The sequence below is a fragment of the Hyaena hyaena genome, unplaced genomic scaffold, assembly GCF_003009895.1.
Source record: "Hyaena hyaena isolate Hyena2069 unplaced genomic scaffold, ASM300989v1 scaffold_20, whole genome shotgun sequence".
NCBI lineage: Eukaryota > Metazoa > Chordata > Mammalia > Carnivora > Hyaenidae > Hyaena > Hyaena hyaena.
This window is the reverse complement of record NW_024080652.1, coordinates 6,354,021-6,377,494: the sequence shown is the minus strand read 5'-3', so window position 1 is coordinate 6,377,494 and position 23,474 is coordinate 6,354,021. Positions and strand designations below refer to the sequence as shown.

Genomic DNA, 23,474 nt, shown 5'->3' with positions numbered 1-23,474 from the left:
ATCCTGGCCTTGGCTCTGCTTCTCCAACTCCCTGAGACTCCTGCCTCAGGGCCTTTACACTGACTGTTCTAAGATAGCCATGTGGTTCCTTCTCTCACCTTCTTCAGATCGCTGTTCTGTCACCTTCTGGTTGAGGCCCTGCTTGTCTATCATATCTAAAACTGAATCTCCCATACCCTTCTTTTGGCATTTCTTGGTTTACTTTTGTTTTAAAACCTATCGTCATTTGACATAGTGCATATTTTTCTTAGTTATCTCATTTGGTGTCTGTCTTTCCACACTAGATGTGTTCCATGAGGGACCTTCCTCTTGTTCATAGCTGTATCCCCAGCAAATAGACCTTGCCTGGTTCATAGTAGGGTTTAGTAATTACTGGCTGAACCAATGGACAAAGAAAATAATTAAGTTGTAAGGGAGTGAATTGAGGATTTAAAGGGGATGGTATAGGAGTAGGGATAGGATAGAGTCGACTGTGGGCCGAGGGGATTTGCAGCCAGAGGAAGCTTGTCATTCAGGGCTGCTGTCTTGCGCCGTCCCAGGAGGCTGTTGCTCTGAATGGCCCCCTGTGACTGCAGCACAGTGGCCCTGAGCGTGCCTGCCATACTGGCCAGAAACTGGCCAGAACCCGGTCTCCCATCCGGTTTAGACTGTGGGGTTGGGGGGAAGGCACTGGCCCTGCAGATTGGGTCACCAAGGAAGCAAGGGCAGGTCAGATCCCGGGATCTGCAGAATTAACATTTTCTGAGGACTTACTGAGGATGAGGCCCTGGGTCCACTCTAGGCCCACAGAGAGGCAAAGACACGGCCCCGCCTTCAAGGAGTTTAACGTCTCCCTGGAGGGAAGGCAGCCATGGCAAGGGGGCCAAGAGCTTTTGTAGGTGGTGGGAGTTTAGGGGGCTTTTCTTCCTGGCCACCACGAAGCTCCCTTGTTGCAGAGCACAGGGACCAAGAGTCTGGTGGCAATGGCCCAGGGTGGGTGAGTGGCTCCCAGGCATGCCTGGGAGGGTCCCTCAGTCTCAGTCTCCTTCCCTTTGCTGAGGGTCTCTGGGGCTGATCTGAGCCCTCTCCTGTGTTCTTCACCAGCTGGCTGAAGCCCTGGACCTGTTTGAGAGGCAGATGCTAAAGGAGGAGCGACTCCAGCCCCTCGAGTGCAACTACACGGTGCTGATCGGGGGCTGCGGGCGAGCCGGATACCTGAAGAAGGCCTTCAGGCTCTACAATGATGTGAGTGGGGGGTTGGGGCACAGGGCCAGAGAGGCAAGGCTCCAAAGGAGCACATGATTTAGAGTCAGAAGAGCTGGGTGCACATCATGAAATGTCACCTGCTGATGCATCACCCTGAGCAGACCATTTAACCTTCCCAGCCTCTGTTTCATCATCTGTAAATTGGAGGTGGTCTTGGATGATTACATGAATTTGGAAGTCCTCCGACCACAGCAGGCCTCACCCAACCCAACCTCTTCCTTTTCAGCTGCTACCCACCCCTAGTTTGTTTCTCCTCCTTACTCCCTACACTGTATGCACATACGCATCTTTCTTCCAAAAAAGGTGCTTTTATTCCTCTTGGAAGATGATTTTACTGTATGTTGACCCACTTCTTGTGTTGTATATATCACTCACAGAACCAGGAAGCTATTTCTTTGTGAGTCAGGAAAGAGCTTTGCCGAAGAGGATAGTAGACTCTAGTATAAGTGACCCCATCCTCTCTTGGAGCCAGAAGCTGGAAGCATCCTTTCTCCCAGCAGGACTTCTTGAGAGCCCTAGGCTGGTCATTTGGGATGGTCCTACTGTAGGCCTGGTCATCCCTGGCTGGAAGCAAGGGTGAAGAGTTGTGGTTACAAATGATAAAGTAACGTGTCCTCTAAAAACCTAATTAAATATCATGGTGTGGAAAGACAAGAGGCTTCCCTGATCAGCTAGCCAGCAAAGGCATTCAGGTGTAAGTTGGGGGTCAGGTGGGGCCAGGGGATGTTTATTGTGGTTCTTGGTGAACAGTCCAGTGACAGGCACTTACTTACACTTGGAGGATCCTTAAGGGACTTAGCACAGGTCACCTCGGAGAAGTCAGTTCACTCTTTTTAACCTTACGTTATCAATTTGCTGCTTTTTTTTTTCAATAAACTTTTTATTTTGGAATAATTTTAGATTTATAAAAAGGCTGCAAAGACATTAAAGAGTATTCCTAAATACCTCTCACCCAGCTAATCCCCGTATTAACATCTTACATAGTGACAGTGCATTTGTCAAAACTAAGAAACCACTACTGGCACAATACTGTTTAACCAAACTCCAGACTTTATTTGGATCTCAACTACTTTTTCCACTGACACCCTCTTTATATTCCTGTATCCAGTCTGGGTTCTCATACTGGCTTCTCCATTTTGTAATTTTTTTTTTTTAGTTTCCTTTTTTTTTTTTTTGTGACATTGACAGATTTAGGGAGTGCTGGTCAAGGATTTTATAGAATGTCTCTCAGTTTGTATTGTCTTGTGATGAGGCTGGGGTTATGGGCTTGGGGAAAGAATATCACAGAGATGTAGCGCTTTTTTCATGTCACGGGACCTATCACAAATGACGTATTTTCTTGGTCACTTGGTGAAAATAGTGTTTGCCAGGTCTCCCCACCTGCACTAGTTTTCCTTTTCCATTTTTCTGTGGGTGTCCTTCACAGCCCTTATTACTGTCATTGGTTACTTATTTGTCTGTTAAGATTCTTCCTGTTTAGAGGATAAGCTCAATGAAGACAAGCTGTGCCTGTCCTGGTAACCATTGGTGGCCAGTACCTGGCTTGTAGTAAGTCTCCATACACATCTGTCATCTCTCTGAGTCCACACACAGAGCACATGTCATCCATCCTCAAAGTCAAGATCACCATCCTCGTTTTTCAGAGGAGGAAATGGAGGCCCAGGAAGATGAAGTGCTATGTCCAAGGTTACCCTGCTTGAGAGCACTGGAGCTGGGATTTGAGCCCCAAACAGCCTGACTCTAAGAAGAAGGCTCTTTACACTGCTCTGCAAGCAGCTTGTCACCTGCCCTCAGTCAGATGGCCCTTGTCTCAGAAATAGCATTCGGCTTTACCAGGAGCTTCTCAAACTTGAGCTTGGTCAGTCACCTGGAGGGCTTGATAAGTGAAGTGTCAGCCTCAGCCCCGGGTGTGCAACCCTGCAGGGTGGGGGGTCCTGAGATGTGCTGCTAGTCTGGGGGTCACTCTCCTACCTGGCCCTTGCAGCAGCCTTTCAAGGTGATGGAATCTCCTCTGTTTTTCCAACAAAGGACTAGCTTGCCCGTGACCACTCAGTTAGGAAACGCTGGAGCAGAGGTTTGATCGTCCCCTCCTGCCTTTCCCCAGACCAGATCCACCCCGTGAATCTTAACAGTTGGGGTGACCTAGGCGGCCAGCAGGTGGGAGCATCCAGAGGATCCTGCTAAAAGCATCACAGTGGGCTGACGGCCACGGGGAAGGTGACTTTGGTGCATCTGGACGGCAGGGTCAGCTTTCAGAGTCCCTCTGGCCGAGTCAGGGTTTTGGAGATAATAGGCCCTGGCATGTTGCTCAGCCCCACATTAGTACAGGCCCTGCTAGGGGGCCTGCTTAATGGAGGAGCAGAGTCCTCTCTAGCTTTCTCTCAGGGCAGCTTGTCACCTATGCGTCCAGCTGACCCCAGAGCCACCTCTTAAGTTTCTTCCCATCAATGCAGATGAAAAAGCGGGACCTGGAACCCTCAGATGCCACATATACGGCCTTGTTCAACGTCTGTGCTGAGTCCCCCTGGAAGGACTCTGCTCTGCAGAGTGCCCTGAAGCTCCGGCAGCAGCTCCAGGCCAGAAACTTCCAGCTCAACTTGAAAACATACCATGCACTGCTGAAGATGGCCGCCATGTGTGCAGACCTCAGGATGTGCCTGGACGTGTTCAAGGTGAAGGTGCCCCTTTCCTTCTCCCCCATTTGGGGCCAGTCCCACGTGGCAGGTGTGAGGCTGTGGCTGTCTGTGTCCCTCATGGAGGGGTCAGGTGTGGCTTCATGACTCCGAGGCCTTGTGGGACAGATAAAGAGGGGAGGTGGGGCCTCCCCTGTGTGGGCGGGCTCTGTGTGCCACCTTGTGCTGTGTCTCCCTGTGTGGACTTGGTGGTGCCGCAGAGGAAGGAGAGTGGGGCTTCATAGCGCCAAGGGTGAGTCAGCGCCCAGTAAGGCAGGCCTCCTGCCTAGAGAGAGCAGTGGGAAGAAAAATCCTAGTTTCTGGGAGGTGCAGAGTCTGTCATGTCAGTGTGCTGGGTTTGAGGGAAGCGGGTAGTGGGCACATGGGAGTGCTGAGCAGGGGCCCGAATGCCTCAGGGCCTTGGCCTGCAGCCTCTTTATTCCCCAGCTGTAGGGTTTTTATTCCCAGTTCCAGAGAAGGAGATAGTGAGGGGGTTAAAGCAGGGAGGACCGCGAGCAGGGTGGTGGTTCTGCACTCTCAGGTTGTGAAGGGAGACAAACCTGAGTTAGCACCCAGAGAAAGTTTTATGAGAAGCAGAGAAGACTCTAGGTGGCTGCCACCAAACCTCAGGAGAACCTGGGCACTCCCTTGGCAGTCTTGTCTTCCCACAGGCCTGGCCTGCTCTCTGCTTTTACGTTCTGTCTTACTCTTTCCATGGCTGACCATTGCTTTTCCTCACTACACTAGTGAGGTCCCGCCTGTGCATCGCAGGCCAGGACCTGATGGACTGTCCAGGTACCACATGGCAGAGCAGCCTTTGACCAGCCTCTGGATTGGCTGCCTTGAGCCGGTCATGGGGTCTCAAGCCTGGAGACTTCCCTCTGAGTGACAAATCCCTCTAAAGGGTGCTGTGTGAGAGTCTGGTAGCTGAAGCTTCCAGAAGAGGGCGGTGTGGCTGATAGGCCTCTGACCTGTCCAGAGATGGCATTGGTATTTAATGCAGGTCACTCTGGCTGGTTGGGGAGAGGGTCCAGTTCAGAGAGAGCAGTGATTGTCCAAGAAGAGAGAGCATGAACTAGAAGCTCACTGAGATGGAAGGCTTGGTGACAGAGGGGGAGATGGGAGAACGGCAGCAGACAGGGAGGGTGGGAACACCCATGCTCATAAGAGGGACAGAGGAAGACAGGCTTGAGGACGAGACTCTGACATGCTGAGCGGCGGAGGAACATTTCAAGGAGGCTGGCCAACCCCGACAGGCCTGGCAGAGGCCAGTGGTAACCAGCTCCACGAGCACGTGCCGTGTGCAGGCCCCACACCTTTTGGTGGGGTTGTTCCAAAGGTCCTGAAAGGCACGTCCTGCCTGTGACCTCACTCTACAGGTGAGGAAGCTGAGGGCAGGGAGCTTAATGCTTTGCCCACAATCACAGCAGGCCCGTGCCAAAGCTGGGACTTAAAGCCAGTTCTTTGCAATTCCAGTGCCTCAAGCACAGGGGCTAAAAGGGGCTGCTGGGATGGTCTTTGCAGAGGGGCCACATAAAAGTGATCGCATCCGCTAGGAAGAGCAGCCTGGAAGGAGAGGAGGACAGAGTGCAGGCGACAGCTGGACGACTCTGCTCAGAAGCTTGTTCTGAGCCACCTTAGAGCCAGGTTCAGGTCCCACCTCTTCAGGATGCAAAGCCCAGGGTGCCGTAGGAGCGTCTGCCCTGAGTCAGCCCCGTTGGGCCTGGGACTGGGCTCTGCCACAGGTTCTCAGTGTGACCTCCATTCCCTCCCCCAGGAGATCGTCCAGAAAGGGCATGCAGTCACCGAGAGGACCTTCAGCTTCTTACTCATGGGCTGCTTCCAGGACAAGAAGACGGGTTTTCGATATGCCCTGCAGGTGTGTCTCTCCCGGCTCTGTCTTCCTTCCCACTGTGCACCTGTGTCAGGTGTAGATGATGATGTATGCATTTGAGCAGCTGTGATGGCCCTGTGCTGGGTGTTTTTTTATTTGTAATATTTTGGCCTTTGCAAAGCACATGGCTCCCCACTGTTTTATAGATGGCAGGGAGAGGAGGCTCCCAGATGCGGTGTGGCTGACCCCCACGTGAGGGCATAGCCAGCCCTCTCCCACTGTGCTGAGTGGCCTTCTGTGCAGCTAGCTCAGATTGGCTATGCTCATGGTCTCTGAATGCCCAGAGCACACTTACCCACAGTGCTTGTTTAGCCAACCTCCCTCAGGCCCTCACTCAGTATCTCTGCAGGTGAGACGCAGGGGTCTGCATTTAATCCTGAGAGATTCTCATGGACATCAAAGTTGAGACACACTGCTCTGATTCCACCTCAGGTTCCCCAAGATAGCCCCCCCGCCCCCAATCAAGTGGGGTGGTGGTTTTAGGAATGGTACCACAGCTGCTTTCTTAGCTTCCCACAGGTGGGGAGGACCCAGAGCTTACCTAGAGCCCTCTAAGGTGGGGCCTACAGACCGGCAGCATTAGCCTCACCTGGGAACTTGTCAGAAGAGCAGGGTCTCAGCCCCACCTGGGCCTACTGTGTCTAGATCAGCGTTTCAAGAAGATTCCCAGCTGGTTGATCCACATAGAATGTGAGCCCCAGTGACCTGGGACAGCCCTGGACCCAATGCTTGTCTTCTCTCTGCAGACTCCCTGGGAGCAGTAGCTTTATGTGAAAATCAGCCAAGATCTTGTTCCTCCCTTCCTTGTTCTAGATCTGTTCTAGTTAGAAATAGTTTATAATGCTAATAGCTGGTTTGTGTTTTGCACCAATTATTAAACTGCTCAAGCTAGGCACCAATAGCCCCATTTTACAGACAAAGAAACTGAGGCCCATAGAAGTTAAATAACTTGCTTAAGTTACTTAAACAGACCTGGGATTTGAACCGACATCCGTCTGCCTCATAGAGCCCAAATCCTTGCTGAACTTCAGTTCTGTCAGCGTTCCCCGTGGGGGTACCTGCTGAGATCCTTGTCCTCCTTAAAACCCTGTCTGATGGGCAGCAGACCTCTTGCAAGCTGCACCCACCTGGGCCTGACCAGCCCCTACCTTGTTTGCACTCTTATCCCTGACAAGGATAGGAAGTTGGATGTGAGCTCTCATCCTACTGAAGGTGGCCTCCTTTTGAGCCCACAGACAAAGGCAGTGAGACCAGTGAGCCTTGTGTGGCATCTCATGGCATCTTAGAAACGGCGTGGTCTTGGTGTCAGAGTGATCCAGACATGATCAGGGCAGTCCTTTGTGGAGAACACACCGAGTGTGCGAGGCACTGTGCTGTGGGATAAAAATGATCTCAAGATCTCAAGAAGAAACAGGGCTGCCAGCTTGTGAGGCGCTCTTCCTGCCTGAGTCCCCTCCACTGTGCCTGCTTTCCAGGAAGTGTGAGAAGGCTGCACAGGGCAGGGCACACGGTGAGCACCCAGGAACTACAGCTTAGCTGTTGCAGTTCTTAAGTCATTCTAGACTCTTCCAGGAGCTAGCTCTCTGATTGTCCCTCCTCAGGACGGGGACAGAGGAGTACAGAGAACGCAGGCAGAGACCCAGGGCAAAGTCTGTTCTTGGTACAGGGGCCTTGGGAGAGGGCAGAGAGCTGAAATTGTGAGAATAGTTTTGGGGTGAGCTAGAGGGAGGACAGGGGTAGCGCCCCTGTGAAGTCTTCCAGAGAGTCCTCAGATCCTCAGGATTCTCAGTTGTCTAGAACCTGGCGTTGGCAGAGATACTCTCCAGCTCCTTCCTGTGCCCTTTGCATTTGCCAAATAGTTGTTGACTCCCTGTGCCAGCTCTGCTGAAGGCTCTTCTGAGAAGGAGCACGGAGCCAAGCTTGTCTTTCCCCGGTAGGTGTGGAGGCAGATGCTGAGTCTGGGGCTTCAGCCGAGCCAGCATGGCTACAACCTGCTCCTGGGGGTAGCTCGAGACTGCGGCCTGGGGGACCCGGAGGTGGCCTCGGCACTGCTCCTGAGGCCCAGGGAGGAGACAGTCCCGCTCCAGCCCCTGGCAGGTGGGTTTCGGGCAAGGAGGAGAGCCCGGGCCCGGGTGGGCGATGGCATGTCAGTCAGACTGGATGTGGAGGCCTTGGAGAGGCAGCTGTTTCTGGAACCTTCTCAGGTGCTTGAGGGCCCTCCAGAGCCTCAGGAAGCCAGAGGCCCCAGCAAGGCCCAGCCCGAGGTAGAAACCAAGACAGAGCCCGACGGCATGATGGCCCTCACTTCTTTGGCCCCAGAGCCTTCTCCCCGGGGGCTGGAGACCAACCTCCTGACCTTGGGAGCAGTCTCCCCAGCTGTGGTCTCTTTTGGGACCGTGACCACCCCAGCTGACAGACTGGCCTTGATGGGGGGCCTGGAGGGCTTCCTCGGCAAGATGGCAGAGCATGGGCTCCGGCCCAACATCAAAACCCTCACGCTGCTTGCTGAGGTGGTGGAGCCCGGGAGTCCCGCTGAGTCTTCACTGCTGACCGTCCTGGACGTGCACCAGGTGGAGGCAGACGTGACGTTCTTCAATACGCTGATGAGGAAGAAGAGCAAGCTTGGAGATCTGGAGGGGGCGAAGGTGAGGGGCATAGAGGCAGGCACCAGGTTCAAGGCTGGGGTCCCTCCTTCCCCTTCCCTCCCCTGACCTTCTGACTGCAGGACCTGGCTCGCCTGCAAGGGGTGTCATCTGTTTCTGCAGTAGGTGGGCAGACTGCCTGGTGCCTCTGTTTGGGGCCTGGGCCTGGGCTTGGGCAAACTGACAATCAAATGGTGAACCAGCCAGCCACTCTCCTCGTCCCCGTTGAGGAGCTCACAGGTGGGTGGAGGCAGACATCAAACATCCTCACACTGCTGAGGGGCACATGGGACATGTGGCCTAAGAGGCTGGTAGCTCCCGAGGGTCCCCACACTTCAGCCACATGCCCTGACACACACACACACGCGCACACACTGAGTCAGTCCTCTGTGTTACATGCCATTATACGAGCTTCCCATCCACTCCTCTCTTCACTGGTTGCACCGCAAGGCTGTGCTCGTACAAGGCTTCCCCCATTTCACAGATGGGGACACGGCAGCCATCATGGAGTTTTGTCCATGTGTCTGTGTCATGTCTCTTTTGTCATCACTGAGCAGGGCTCCTGTGAGCATCAAAGGTGAAAGAGACACAGCCTCTGCCTTCAGGCCCACAGTGCAGAGCACACCTTCCTCTAGACAAGCTAAACATGACAGCCCCTCCCTGAGCTAGGCAGGCTGCAAGGGCATCTTCTTACTCAGCCCCTGGCCCGGAGAGCCTCAGCTGTTACTTTCCAAATTGTCTCCCCCCTTAGACATTAAAGGCTGATGGCCAGAACGGATGACCGACAGTGGAGCAGAGACACAGGAAGGTGCAGGGATTCATGTTCCCATTCGTGTTTGGGGAGAAGGCAGGGTGTCCTTGCAGAGCAGCTGAACTCGGGAGCTGAGGGCTTGCGAGCTGAGTGGAGACCAGCATCCAGTGTGGCTACAGAGGGGGTTGCGAGGCCCCTGAAGACTGCTGTGTCCCTGAGGCCTGCGGCACCCAACCACGGGCTTCAACCAGGGAAGCCTCTCGCTGGACCTGGTGGGTGACAGCTTACGGTAGTGCCACATCTGTTCCCACAGGCGCTGCTGCCACTCTTGGCACAGAGGGGGATACTCCCCAACCTGAAGACGTTCTGTAACCTGGCCATCGGGTGCCACAGGCCGAGGGACGGCCTGCAGCTGCTTGCAGACATGAAGGTGAGTGGGTCCAGGCCTGGGCAGGACTCATGGTGCTGGGAATTCAGTCTGAGCGGGTACTTGGGAAGAAAGCTGGGCCTGAACCCCGAAGTCTGCACGAAGACAGCATAAATTGTGTCTGGGGGGCGGGGAGTGGGGCTCTAGCTTCAAGCGTAGAATGGTCATCGGCCCAATGTGAGAGAAAGCGGACCCTGGTAGGTGCTGCAGGAGCTGGCATTGAAAGCAGGGGGTGTGATAGTCGTGAAGGTGGTTGCAGTGGGAGAGATTGAGGGAGGTTGTGGGGAGACTGGCCCCGGCTCTGGAGGGATGGAAGGTATGACCAGAGCAGGGGTTGCGGTAAACCCATAGCCAAGAGCTGAGGAGGTGGTCTCCTGCATGTATTTCACTGCCTGAGTCCACTGATCTCTGAGCAAGTTCTTCAGGACTAAGAGAGAGGGTAGGGTCCCCAGCTTGGTGGGCTGGGCCTGCCATGCAGGGCACACACTTTCTTCTTGGAGCAGGGAGGATGGCCCATCGTTGCCGCAGGGTTCTGCCCTTCTTGGCCTGGTTGCTGGTCTGCAGAGCAGGCCTGAACGGCAGGGTAAGCCCCCAGCCTGATACGCACAGTGGGCTGCTTTGTCCCAACAGTGGCCATCTCCTTGCTAATTATATGTCTGTGATGTTCCAGAAATCCCAGATGACCCCCAACACCCACATCTATAGCACCCTCATCAACGCCGCCCTCAAGAAGCTGGACTACACCTATCTCATTGACATCCTGAAGGACATGAGGCGGAACAGAGTCCCAGTGAATGAGGTGGTCATCCGCCAGCTGGAGTTTGCAGCCCAGTACCCCCCCAGCTTTGATCGGGTGTGTGCCAAGTTCCTGCTCGCCTGTCCTCCCTGGGGCCGGCCTTTCAGTGGTGGGATTCCATTGCTTTAAACTGTCAGTGGCTTCCCTTAGAAATCCCAAATTCTTTTTTAAAAATTATTATTTTAAATGTTTTATTTATTTCTGAGAGAGACAGCGTGAGCAGGGGAGGGTCAGAGAGAGAGGGAGACACAGAATCTGAAACAGGCTCCAGGTTCTGAGCTGTCAGCGCAGAGCCCGACGCGGGGCTCGAACCCACGAACTGTGAGATCATGACCTGAGCCAAAGTCAGATGCTTAACTGGCTGAGCCACCCAGGTGCCCCACTCCCCAATTTTTCAAACCACAGCCTGTGAGTCCCTGTCCCTGTGGCACATTTAATCTCAGACCGCTCTTCCCTGTATTCACGGTCAGTCCCACTGGCCTCTTTTCCTGCCTCAGGGTTTTTGTATTCCCTCTGCCTTGAATAGGCTCTTTTTCCCACAACTGGTTCCTCATCCTGGGGGTCTCAGCTTGAATGACTTTCTCAGGGCTGCCCCTCCCCATCATGCACAGTACTGTTCCTTTTTGCTATGCTTTACAACCTGGAATTACACGTACACATGTGACTTTCACCTTTGTAAAACTATAAGCCCCTAGAGCTGGAGACTGCCTAGCTCCGCGGGCTGCCCAGTGCCTGCTGCCTAACAGTCTGTTTGTCAAGTGAATCAGACAGCAGCAGGGCTGTGAGAGGATCTGCTTTGTACTGGCCACTTCTCTCCCTATTGTTTTGAAGGCGGGGGTGGGGGGTTAAATTTTAGGTCTACAGAGCCAGACCCTGTGTTGACTCCAGAGCAGCTGTGGCCTGGAGGAGCACAATCCCAGAGGGTAGGGACTTGGCAAGGACACACCAAGGATGGGGTCAGGGACAGCTGTGCAGGTCCAATGCTGGAATGTCATTTTGAAGGCCCAGTAATTCATGAGACGGCAGTAGAGAGAGTGCCCAGCAGAGGGCATAGCAGAGCCTCTTTGAACTGTTGGTTGTCTTCTCATTGGTTCTTCAGAGTTCTTTATTCTGGATCCTAATCTTTTGTTGGTTCCACATTGCAGTATCTTCTGGTTTGTGGATCTCTTTACTCTGTGGTGTAGGGCCTCGGGGTCTTTTCAGGTTCAGTCAGGTCACCAGGCTACCAGAGCCTCAAAGCTTTTTGGATTCAAATCACATTCGTATACCCTTAAGACCCTTACGACGATGATGTATTTCCATTTGAGGTTGTCATCTTTTTGTTTTATGTACTTTCAGGATGTATGAGGTACATAGAGTTTAGAATAGTTGAATCTTTTAAATCAGACTGTTGTCATGTGGTAACAGTCTTCAACTTGGACATTTTTTGTCTATTTTTTTCTATGTATTCCTCTACCAGCTTTCCTTTAGGATCTGCCAGGTTCACGCCATTTGCTCTTTTGCTTCCTGCCTCTCCAGAGACCACTGCAGCAGCACCGAGAATGGAGGAAGGCATTCACGCTGTGGAGGCAGAGTTAGCGGCACCCAGGGATTCTAGCTTGGGGGGCTGGGGTGACATCCCTGGTGTAGCAAGGCGGCTTGTATTTCGAAGGACCATTAGCAGAGGGAGTCTGGTCTACTCCACTGAAGCTTTGTTTCTCTATAGTAAGCTGCTAAGGTACTGAACAGCTCTTCTGCCCTCTCCCTTTAACCACCTAGGAGCAAGAATAGCTTCCCTGAGGTCTGAGCCAGCTGCCATGGTTTGGGATTGATTAGCTACGGTAGCAGGCAGTGACTAAGGGCTCCTCTGAACCCCATGCTTTTCCGTTTATAGTACAAAGAGAAAAATACCTACTTGGAGAAAATTGATGGCTTCCGAGCTTATTATAAGCAATGGCTGAAAGTGATGCCAGCAGAGGAAACCCCCCACCCATGGCAGCAGTTCCGGACCAAGCCGAAGGGGGACCAAGACGCCATCGCTGAGGCTGACATGCATGGAGGCCTTGAAGGCAGGTGAAGGGAGGCTCCGGGGACCTCTGGCAGAGCTGAACAGAGTGTGTGGTGTTTACAGGGCTCTGTGGAAGCCCTGGGATACTTTCTGTAGCCATCTCGCAAATGTGTTCCTGTGGCCTCCAGCGTGAGGACCCAGAGGAAGAGCTGCAGCATTCTGCAGGCATTGGTCCGGGGGCACACTAGGCCCAGGGCCTGACAAGACCATGGCAGGTCCAAGAGCAGCTTGGCACGCCATCTCAGGTCATCCTGGCCTTGGGAGGTTATCATCCCCATCACTGATGGGGAAAGTGAACTGGTTCAGAGTCACACAGCACCTGTGAGATGGAGTGAGGACTGAGTACCCAAGGGTGACAGGTCCCTAGGGCCTGGTGCTCACCCACTGGTGAGCCATCTACAGATGGCTGGCTCTCTGGGAGAACAAATGCAGGGCCCAAAAGGTTTAAAAGTTTTATTTCTACAAATCATAGCTAATAAACACCAAAGCCTTAATGTGTAGAGACCATGCTCCCACTCGGGCCTGGAGCACCGCTCTGTGAGAAGAGCTGCTCCCAGGAGAGGACATGATGTGACAGGCAGAAACCTGTGAAGTCCAAGGTTCAGGGTGAAGAGAGGTTAGGGCCCGAGTGCCTCAGCCAGAGCAGCCTCGGCAGCCGCAGTGCGTGCACTCGATGATCCGGCCCTGCAACAGAGGAAAGCTGAGACACCACTTCCACCACATGGCACCCCTCCCTGCACGCACAGCAATCCTCCTGCCAAAAAGGGTGGTGGGACATTCAGTCTATGGGACACTCCTCAGAAGGGCCTCCGTGACAGACAGAAGCAGCTGCTGTGGACGCTGAAGCTACACTTCTGTGCACTTAATTTATGCAAATTCTATGTGACACACTTGTGCCCCCCCCCAAAAAAAAGGTAAAAAAATCTGTGAACAATTCTTGTTATTCTGTGAAATGAGTATGACATGCAATGAGCTGGACGTTGGTCTGTGGACTACTCAGGGGGCTCAGTGCCAGGGGGCCCCAGGCTGGGGAACTAGTGGCGGCACCGAGGAAGAGGATATATGCCTGAGTCTGTATGGCAGCAGAAGAGTCCTGTCCCCTGGGCCAGGTAGGTGGGCCCCAATGTCTGGCTGGGGGCCTGCCCAACAAACAGAATGCCCTAGAGCAATGATTTGTGTTGATTTTCCTTTTTCCTCTTATTTGGAGGAGCAAGACCCTTACCTAAGCAATTAAGATCAGGAGGTAAAACCCAACTGAAGTTAAAGCAAGCTCTCTCCTGGCCACAGGACTGGGGCAACACCCCTGACCCAGTGCCACCAAAGAATGCTGGGGCTCTGAGGGGAGGCTTCTGCCACTTCACCACCTCTCCCTGCCCTTACCAGAAAATCCACACCTGGATTCTTCCTTCGGGGAGGCAGCCCTCATTCAATGCCCACTGCTCTTTGACCTTCCAAGTGATTCAGAGAGATAGAGCTACCTGCTGAGCCCTTGGCGCGGAGTCAAAGCTCTATAAACTGTAACTATTCTGCAGCATAGAGGGACCCTGTGATGAGGCACCTGTGTGACAGGTGGCCAGCTGGGAGGTGGGCAATCCAGGATGACCACCAGGCTGGGCCCACAATGAGCAGCTGAGGGTGCTGCACTCAAAGGCCACTAAAGCTAACATCACAGTAACTGTCTGCTTCCTTCTCTAGCTCCAGTTCAGAGAGGGTGACGCTGTGGGCTCAGCTACTGCATACCCAGCATCATTCCGGAGCTCCCTAGTCTAGTTTGAGAACAAAGTTCTGACAGAAGAAATACAGTGTAATTCTGAAGAAAAGGGGGCCTGGATAAAAGGGTACCTGAAGTGTAAGCACCAGAAGGGGAGGATAGGGATGTCTGCTTCCTGGCCCGTGCTTCCCTGACTCAGCCTCCCCACCCCCAGGTCATATATGAGGAAGGACTTCAGTAACTTGCCCAAGGGTGGAGTTGAGACTGACCCCCAGGCCTAACATGCCATTGCTGCCAAACTGCCGGGTGTGGGTTCCCAGAGAGGGATTTCCTCCCTGGTGAATGGCCAGCAGTCCATCCAGCAATAGGACTACATTCCAGCCCAACAAAACAGTGTAAACTCCCCTGGCACCATCCAGGGCAGACTTCTGAACTGGAAAGGGAACCTCAAACTTGATCATCAGATGTTACAGGGCGGAGACCTTACTTACCACTTCCAGCTTGCTTTTGGGGACCCGGCAAATGCAGTTCGTCCCAAAATTGGTGTCCCGTGTCTGAATGCACCGCAGGCAGCATAAATTCTCATACCCCTGCTTTTTCCATTTTGCGATCAGGTTTTTATCCGCGTAGCCTTCTTTAATACAATATTCATATAGTTCTGCCCAGAAGATGGGGAAAGGGCATCAGACCACAGTATAACAAAGCTGCCCCAACCCATCACCACTCTTCCTTAAAAAGACTATTCAGCTAACATTAGCTCCTCTGCACGCCTTTTTTAGTGATAAGAAAAATGACATTTGCTGAGGCTAGAAGAATAAGAACCATTAAACAAATCTGAGAGCTACTCAAGTTGTCCAGGCCAAGAGAATTTAGCCAATTACCTCTGCTTATGGCTTTCCGCTTATAAAAGAGATCAAAAATATAGCGGGTTTTCTGGTGGTGGATCCTGAAGATGGGCCACAGAGATTCCACTTTCCTTTTTCCCTCATGAGGTTCTGTTTCAGCTGGGGAGAAAAAGGGGTGTGTTTGTTTTGTTGTGGCAGGCAGCGTTCAATCACAGGACACTTTTGTTTTTTAAATAACTAAGGATAAAGGGATAAAGAATAAATCTTACTCATACCCTCTAGGTTTGCTATCATCAAAAAGACAACAGGTGTTGAGGATGTGGAAAAACTGGATCATAGGCTGCTAGTGGAAATGTAACATGGTGTAGCCTAGCCTCTCTAGAAAGTCTGGCACTTCCTCTGGGAGTTAAACAGTTACCATGTGCCCTAGCAGTTCCCTGCTAGGTATATACCCAAGAGAACTGAAAACACACATGCACATGAAACTCCTCTATGAATGTTCAAGCAGCATTATTCATAATAGCCAAAAAGTAGAAACAACCCAGCCTCCATCAGCTGATGAACAAATACACAAAATGTAGCCCACCTACAGGACAGACTATCAGAATATCATTCAGCCATAAAAAACTAATCCAGTATGGACTTGCTACAACATGGATAAAACCTGAAAACAAGTGAAAAAAATTCATACCCAAAGCCCACCTACTGGATGACTGTCTGGAGAGATAGAAAATAGGTTAGTGGTTGCCTCAGACTGGGAGAGTTGGAGAGATGGGGGGAGGGGGGCACTACTAAAGGGTGCAGGGTTTCTTTTGGAGGTAATGGTTGCTTGACTCTGAATATACTGAACACCCCTTAACTGAATACTTCAAAAGGGCAAATTTTACAGAATATAACTTGTCTCAATAGAGCTGTTATTTTTTTTTTTTTAAATGTTTTATTTATTTCTAGGAGAGAGAGAGAGAGACAGCGTGAGCAGGGAAGGGCCAGAGAGAGAGGGAGTCACAGACTGAAACAGGCTCCAAGCTGGCAGTCAGCACAGAGCCTGACGCGGGGCTCGAACCCACAAACCACGAGATCATGACCTAAGCGAAAGTCGGACGCTTAACTGACTAAGCCACCCAGGCGCCCCAATAGAGCTGTTATTTTTAAAAAGATAAAAAATGAGCTATGTGATTTAAACATGATAGAAGTGGCAATTCTTTCTCTTAGCAGTTGCAAGTTGATCTTTCCCATGTCGACTCAGTTTTTAGAGAATGGAGAAAGGGGAGGAGTGGTCAAGAAAAATGTACCTCCATGTCTCCAACTTTGGAGAAATTCTATGACTTAGGTTGTAGAATTCAGCTCTGTGAACAGGATTCTGTGATCCAAGCAAAAGGCAGGTGTTGAGGCCTGAGTAGTGTGCACCGTGTGCCTGCTACAGCCGAGGCCCTGATCTAGCGCTGGAGACACGGCAGTGGGGCAGACAGAGCAGGTCTGGAGCCCCGTTCTGAGGAGGGAAGCAGGTCAGCACCTGGTGGTAAGTGGTAGAGGCCAGAAAGAAGAGAACACAGAAGGGGATGGCAAGTGGGGAAAGGGGCAGGGGGGGACTACTTTATACAGGTGATCAAAGAAGGCACAAGAGGGACATCTGATCGGAGACCTTAAGAAACAAGGGGTGGGCTGGAGACTGGGTGAAACTGGTGAAGGGGATCATAGGTACAAGCTTCCAGTTAGAAGACAGGTCCTGGGGATGTAAGGCACAGCGTGGGGACTATAATTTATAATACTGTACGGTATGGTTGTAAGGATTGGATGTTCTTGAGTTAATCTTTTCATATACACAAATCAAGTACATCTAAAACACAAATGTTTTATATCAATTAGGTCTCATTTTATTTTATTATATTTTAATGTTTTATTTATTTCTAGGAGAGAGAGAGACAGCGTGAGCAGGGGAGGGTCAGAGAGAGAGGGAGTCACAGACTGAAACAGGCTCCAGGCTCTGAGCTGGCAGTCAGCACAGAGCCCGATGCGGGGCTCGAACCCACGAACCGCGAGATCGTGACCCAAGCGAAAGTCGGACGCTTAACCGACTAAGCCACCCAGGCGCCCCCAATTAGGTCTCATTTTAAAAGGGGGGAGGGGGTGGGGCACCTGGGTGGTTGAGTTGCTTAAGGGGCCAGCTTTTGATTTTAGCTCAGGTTTTGATCTCATGGTTCATGGGTTCAAGCCCCATGTCAGGCTCTGCGCTCATAGTGTGGAGCCTGCTTTGGATCCTCTGTCTCCCTCTCTCTGCTCCTCCCCTGGTCATGCTTGCTCACTTACTCTCTCAAAAACAAATGTCAATAAAATTTTTTTAAATAAAGGGGGAGGGGCAAACATACTCATAAGGCAGAGCAAACAGAAATGCAAAGGCCCTGAGGCAGGACTACTTAGGGATTCAGGAACAGCAGTTGGGGGGCAGCAGGTAAGGGAGAGAGAAGGGATGGAGCTAAGGAGGGGGTTACAGCGAGACAGTGTTTGACCTGGAAGGCCACAGAAGGACTTTGTTTTTTAAACATTGATTTATTTTTGAGAGACCAAGAGAGACAGAGTGTAAGCCGGGGAGGGGCAGAGAGAGAAGGGGAGACACAGAATCTGAAGCAGGTTTCAGGCTCCGAACTGTCAGCACATGGCCTGACGTAGGGCTGGAACCCATAAACTGCGAGATCATGATCTGAGCTGAAGTAGGACGCTTAACCAGCTGAGCTACCCAGGTGCCCCAGGGCTCTGAGTTTGCTCTGATGGGGAGGTGAGCCACTGGAGGGTCCTGGGCAGACTGTGATCTGACAACTTAAAACCCTCACCCTTGCTGCTCTGTGAAGAAGACTGTAGGGAGAGAAGTAGGACGCTACCATAGTAATCCAGGTGAGGTTATCTTGGGCAACATGGTGGGATTTAAAAGAAATCAAGCTTTAGACTCATGGATTTTCTAACGTTGCACTATGGAGAATTTAAAATATACGCAAAACAGCATATTGGACTCCCAGGTACCTATCACACAGATTCAAACATTCCTAACATTCAGCTACTTTTATTTTATCTGGTTCTCCCCACTTCTGGAGGTGAGAAACTGGAGTATTTTAAAGTGATCTCAAACCATCAAGTGTCACATTCATAAATACATATGTATCTCTAACATGTTAAACACTTCTCCTTATTAGTCTCCACACTTAGTTCAGTTTTCACTCATTGCCTCAAAAACACCTGACAATGCGTGTGTCCAAATTAAGGTCGAAACAACATGCAGATGTACTTTGTTGATCTGTCTCAAGTCTTCTATATCTGTAACAACCTTCCCTCTCCATCCTATCCCCCTTCTTAGGAATACAGAGGTCTTGGATGCTGGGATAGGAAAAAAGAATGAAAGGAGTCCAGGATGGTTCTGTGGTTTGTGGCCTCAGAGTGGAAGCAGCTCTGGGGTGGGTGAATGGTTCAGTTCTGGACATGGTTAAGTTTGAGATGTCCAAAGGGGGCCACTCCATAGGCAGCTGGTATAGAGTCTAGTTTTGAGCCACAGCTGGAGAAGACGTGGTCATCCAGGTAGAGTGTGGAAAGCCATGTATCTGGATAAGCCACTGAGGGAAGGGCACGCGCTCCCCAGGCTGCAGCTGAAAGCAGAGCCTCCCTCCCTGTGCTTGGGTCATTTTTCAGTCTTCTAATCACGGCAGCACTCCCGTTTTTAATGTCCTATTTGGATCTGTTTTCCCAAAACCATGTGCGCATTCCTGGATGTTGACACAAAGTAGAATGCAGTTTCTGGTGGCTGATGTGGAGTCCTGCCTCTAGGACGGTATGAGGACAGGAAGAAAGGCCAGGGGTAGGGGCATCATGGCACAAACTAGATTTAGCTTTTTGCCACTTTGCTAATGCCAAAAACTTCAAAAGCAACTGCCTGTTAGCTTCAAAACCTCGACAACAATTCTTTTGAAATGTTATTTAAAAATCAAGCTACATGTTCATTATGCAAGTGTTTATGCTTGATTTTCAACTGGTTTGAAGTCCTTATAAAAGAAGTCATTTACAAGTTCTGGTTTTAGTCCACAAAAATAGTGCATTTCTGAGTTACCCACAGAAGTCCCCTGCCACACATAGTTTCCCCCATATCTGTCCCTCACTTGCTATAATCAGGCTCTCTGGGGACTTACAGGGCACAGCGGCTGTACAATAACTTGAGTATGACCTAATAGACACATAAAGAGCTAGGCAGGTGTGTCAACTAGCAAACACTGGGGACAAACTACAAGAAAAATCAGTAACTTTCCTCCTGCTTCAATAAGTGTGAGTGTCCTAGAAGTGGCCTTCAGATCAGGACAGGCCTGGTAATGCAACTGGCTTTGGGCTCCTCTGTGCCAAAAGCCACCAAAGGGTCCTCTATGTCTAGGAGTGTGGCAGCAGATACCACAGGCAAAAGTTGTGCTGGAGGCTACGAATGAGAAAGCGGCAGCCCCATCCAGCCTGAAGGCAGTTTGTGTTTGGCTCCTTTCACAAATACATATGGGTTTGTTGCTGTTATTGCTTTTTAATTTTAGAAAGCGTGAACAGGGAAGGGGGCAAAGGGAGAGGGAAAATTTTAAGCAGGCTCCATACAGTGCGGAGCCTGACATGGGGCTCAATCCCATGACTCTGGGATCATAACCTGGGCCGAAATCAAGAGTTGGATTCTTGTTTTTTTAGGTTTGAATTTTAAATTAGAAGAGTTCACGTAAGGGCACCTGGGTGGCTCAGTCCATCAAGCGTCTGGTCTGACTCTTGGTCTCAGCTCAGGTCATGATGTCATGATTTGTGAGATCGAGCCCTGCATCAACTCTGCACTGTCATACAGAGCTTACTTGGGATTCTCTCTTTCTGCCCCACCCCCACCCCCCGCTCATTCTCTCTCAAAGTAAACTTGGAAAAAAAAAAAAAGAGAGAGAGAACAGTTTACATAAAACAGCTGGATTTCTGGCTTCTCTTGGGGAAAAAATTTTTTTTCAGAAAATTTGGCAAAACTGAGCCTGGATCCCACATGGTAAAATGGGCTTTGGGTGAACAGTGGCTCCCTGCTGCCCATCCAGTCTGCCCTCCTCAGTTTCCTATTGTTCCCAAAACTCAAGGCTGGTGCCACCCACCATCCACTGTTTTCTTCATAATGGAAGGAAGAACAACATGAAACAGGTCTTAAACCTGTGAGTTTATCACAAATGCAAAAGCAAAGATGTGCTGAAGGCCTCTATGATTAAATAAAAATGGAAGAGAGAATATTTCTTTTGAAGATAATTTTCAAGTACTCACAAAATCATTTTATTATAGCACTCCCCAAATTCCTTTATTTTTAATAGAGATCAGTTTGGTGAAGAAATCTCTCAGCCAAAAATGACCTTGATTACTGGAAGTTCTAGGTATTTAACAGAGATTACCTGATACAATCAGTTTTGGGAAAAAGAGGCAAAGTGACTTAACAATGATTTGAGAATTATTGCTGGAGGTATGACCTCATAATAACAAGGGTTAGGTAGTTACCAAAAAGCTTTAAAGAAAGGGCTGCTTTAAAAAGCAATTCAGTAAGTGATTACACTGTGATCACGTAAGGCTCATGGCTTCAGATAAATTTTCTAAAGTCACACTACATGATTCAAAGTTCGGGATCATCAACATTTTTGGGGAATGTACATTTAAAAAAACTAGTGTATAATGCAAAAACAAAGCGATGATGAAAACGGTCAGAGACCTAACATTTTTTTTTTTTTTAATGTTTTATTTATTTCTAGGAGAGAGAGAGAGAGAGACAGCGTGAGCAGGGGAGGGTCAGAGAGAGAGGGAGTCACAGACTGAAACAGGCTCCAGGCTCTGAGCTGGCAGTCAGCACAGAGCCCGACGCGGGGCCCGAACCCACGAACCGCGAGATCATGACCTAAGCGAAAGTCGGACGCTTAACCGACTAAGCCACCCAGGCGCCCCAGAGACCTAACATTTTTATTAAGAAAAATAATAAACTTGTTTCAGAAAATGTGAAAATGAAAAAGGACAGGATTTTCCAAGTAAACATATTTTGTAAAATTCTAAATATGTACCCAATCAAAATAGTAACTAATTATAGGTCCACTATTCGATCTTTATTCTCTAAAGCTTTCATATCTAATTGGCCCCAAAATGTCTTTGAGGACCTTTTCATCAGTGCCATCCTACTTTCCAGGACTTAGAACATTCTTGAGTTAATAAACAAACAAAACAGATCAGTGTCAGGAGGCCAGAGTGGCGCTGCCTGTCTCTTCCCACTCTTACTTGCATTTAAGCCTGTGACCCTTAGACACCCAGTTTCACCCCGTCAGAAACTCTCCTACTCACCTTCTCTCATCTTTTGGTCTAATTCATCCAGTGTCGGCTCGATCAACTCCCAACCATCTGGGGGAGCTTTCCGGCTTCTTTTGACTTTAGGCATGTTTCCCACAAGATAATTTGCAAAGATCTAGGGGGGAAAATTAAACGGAGTGGTTTCTGAACCTGAGATCCCCAAAGGCCTTCACTAGCCACCATTTTGGTGTACGTTCACTTCCGTTTCCTCATCTCCACAACACTGATAACATAATCTACCTATAGAGCCATTGTGAAGATTTAGTTGTAGTTATATGCACATGCCTACATTAAATGTGTTTAATAGACTTTTTGCTGTTATCATTAACATCACCTATGAGCCTGGCCCTGTATTGGATACTGGAAACATAGAACAAATAGTAAGACACAATTTCTGTCACTGAGAAGGTGACATTCTAGCAAGGAGATGGAAAGTGAGAAGACAATTACAACATGTTGTGGGAAGAATTATGGTGGGGAGAGAGGAGAGAATAAGCGTTTAAAAAGGAAAAAAGATGGTGTAAAGCCAAAGTACCTCAGGGTTTGCTTCCCAAGAGTGTAACAGAAAGATCTCTGGTGTCTTCAGTTATAAACTTAGGTTCTTGTCCAGCTCTACCAATTCTGTGACTTTGGGGGAAGACACATTCCCTTTCTGGTCTTCAGTCTTATCTGTAAAATGAGGGCACTGAATTAGCTTGATTGCCAAAGAAATTTTTTTGTTTTGTTTTTAAAGAGAGAGAGCACACAAGCAGGGCAGAGAGGGAGAAAGAGAGAATCTTAAACAGGCTCCATGCTCAGTATGGAGCCCAGCACAGGCTCCATCCTCTGACCCTGGGATCATGACCTGAGCCATACACTCAACTAGCTGAGCCATCCAGGCACCCCCAAAGAGTCTTTAAAGCCCAATAAAGTATTACATAAAGGCAAGTTATATAAAGCCCATACAACTGGCCAGTCCACATCTAAATAATGGCATTTTTCAAACGACACAGCATTTCTAGGTGGCAAAGAGAATTTAGGTTAATTACTTCCTACTGTGAAGCACAGCAGACTCCTGTCCCAGAAACTCAATCAGTCCGTGTCTTCTGTGGGGTGCCTGAGTGTTTACAATGTTCACCCCCCCATCCCCAGCCTCCTTTCCTTAATTCTCCACAACAACCTTACAGATGAGAAATGAATCTTCTATAGGTCAGAGTCACGCAACTGAAAACTGGCAGAGTATGATTCTGATGGGGGGGGGGGCGCTCCTGATTCCCAAACCAGTGATCTTTGCACGTCTCTCCCCTGCTCTGAAGCTAGAGATGGTCAGAGTCCAGACCCTGCCAGAGCGCGCACCGGCTAGGGGAACAAAGACACAGGACACCAATTTGCTATGACCCAGGGAAATTCGAGAGCCCTGGCCTATCTGGAGGTCAGAACAACCCAAGGTAGATAACAGGTAGAAGGCAACGGGATCAAGGGGTGTCGGGCGGTATAAGAGGTGGTAGCACTCGGAAAAAGGGAGTGGAAAGGCATTCGGAGCTAGGGTGGGAAAACATTACAGTCGGGACTGTAGGAAAGGCTCATAGAGAGGACCGGGCTTACAAGAACAAACATCATTTAGACAGAAAACGTTTTCGGGAGAGGAAACAGTGGGAGGAGGGGGAGCCTAGAAATAAGAGAACCCCCAAATCTCCCATTCCCTGGGCAGAACGAACCAGGCGCCGCCTCTTCTCAGGAACCCACTCTGACCTCCCGCTCCAGAGGCCCGCACCCGTCCCAGACCAGCCGCTCACACCGCCTCTGGGGCAGTGCAGACCTCCGATTCCTGGCCCTAACCGTTACCAAGGTACTAGTGAACACAGGAGAAGCGCTCACCTAAATCACCGTCGCCGTCACCCGCCACTTTACCTACAGCTTCCGCTTCCCAGGCAATCTCTCCAGGACGAGGTCCTCGCGGAGCCCCTCCCCAGCTTGCTCAGAGATTGCGTCATTTTAGGTGTCTGCAACTCTGCCTGTATAAATTCCAGCCCACTGTTGCCTTTTGCCCTCACTTCCCAGGGAAAGACCGGCAGGCTCAAACGTCTCCCCGGGGGCGGAGGGACTGGGGG

General features: G+C 50.4%; 2 protein-coding genes across 3 annotated transcripts in view; one reads left to right on the top strand and one right to left on the bottom strand.

Annotated features, from left to right (window-relative positions):
• PTCD1 (pentatricopeptide repeat domain 1) overlaps nucleotides 1-13,409 on the top strand; it is an 18,354-nt gene extending 4,945 nt beyond the window's left edge. For both annotated transcript variants that reach the window (XM_039225995.1, XM_039225996.1), the window contains 7 exons: nucleotides 1,084-1,224; nucleotides 3,699-3,917; nucleotides 5,695-5,796; nucleotides 7,749-8,456; nucleotides 9,518-9,634; nucleotides 10,302-10,484; nucleotides 12,301-13,409. In XM_039225995.1, the coding sequence (XP_039081926.1) occupies nucleotides 1,084-1,224; nucleotides 3,699-3,917; nucleotides 5,695-5,796; nucleotides 7,749-8,456; nucleotides 9,518-9,634; nucleotides 10,302-10,484; nucleotides 12,301-12,483 (1,653 nt within the window). In that variant the 3' untranslated portion in view covers nucleotides 12,484-13,409. The remainder of the gene's footprint in view (nucleotides 1-1,083; nucleotides 1,225-3,698; nucleotides 3,918-5,694; nucleotides 5,797-7,748; nucleotides 8,457-9,517; nucleotides 9,635-10,301; nucleotides 10,485-12,300) is intronic.
• BUD31 (BUD31 homolog) lies at nucleotides 12,913-23,474 on the bottom strand. Its single transcript, XM_039226002.1, has 6 exons — nucleotides 23,242-23,474; nucleotides 21,920-22,053; nucleotides 21,379-21,499; nucleotides 15,067-15,189; nucleotides 14,677-14,843; nucleotides 12,913-13,158 (listed from the first exon to the last, which is right to left on the bottom strand). Exons 3-6 carry the CDS (start codon nucleotides 21,470-21,472, stop codon nucleotides 13,108-13,110), a joined length of 435 nt encoding a protein of 144 aa, XP_039081933.1. The 5' UTR covers nucleotides 21,473-21,499; nucleotides 21,920-22,053; nucleotides 23,242-23,474; the 3' UTR covers nucleotides 12,913-13,107.

Coding starts and splice junctions, on each gene's coding strand:
- BUD31 (XM_039226002.1), bottom strand. CDS start 21,472: ATGCCTAAAGTCAAAAGAAGCCGGAAAGCTCCCCCAGATGGTTGGGAG. Junction 15,190..21,378: donor AGACCAAAAGATGAGAGAAG/GTGAGTAGGAGA, acceptor TTTTCTCCCCAG/CTGAAACAGAACCTCATGAG. Junction 14,844..15,066: donor GCGGAAAGCCATAAGCAGAG/GTAATTGGCTAA, acceptor TCTTCTGGGCAG/AACTATATGAATATTGTATT.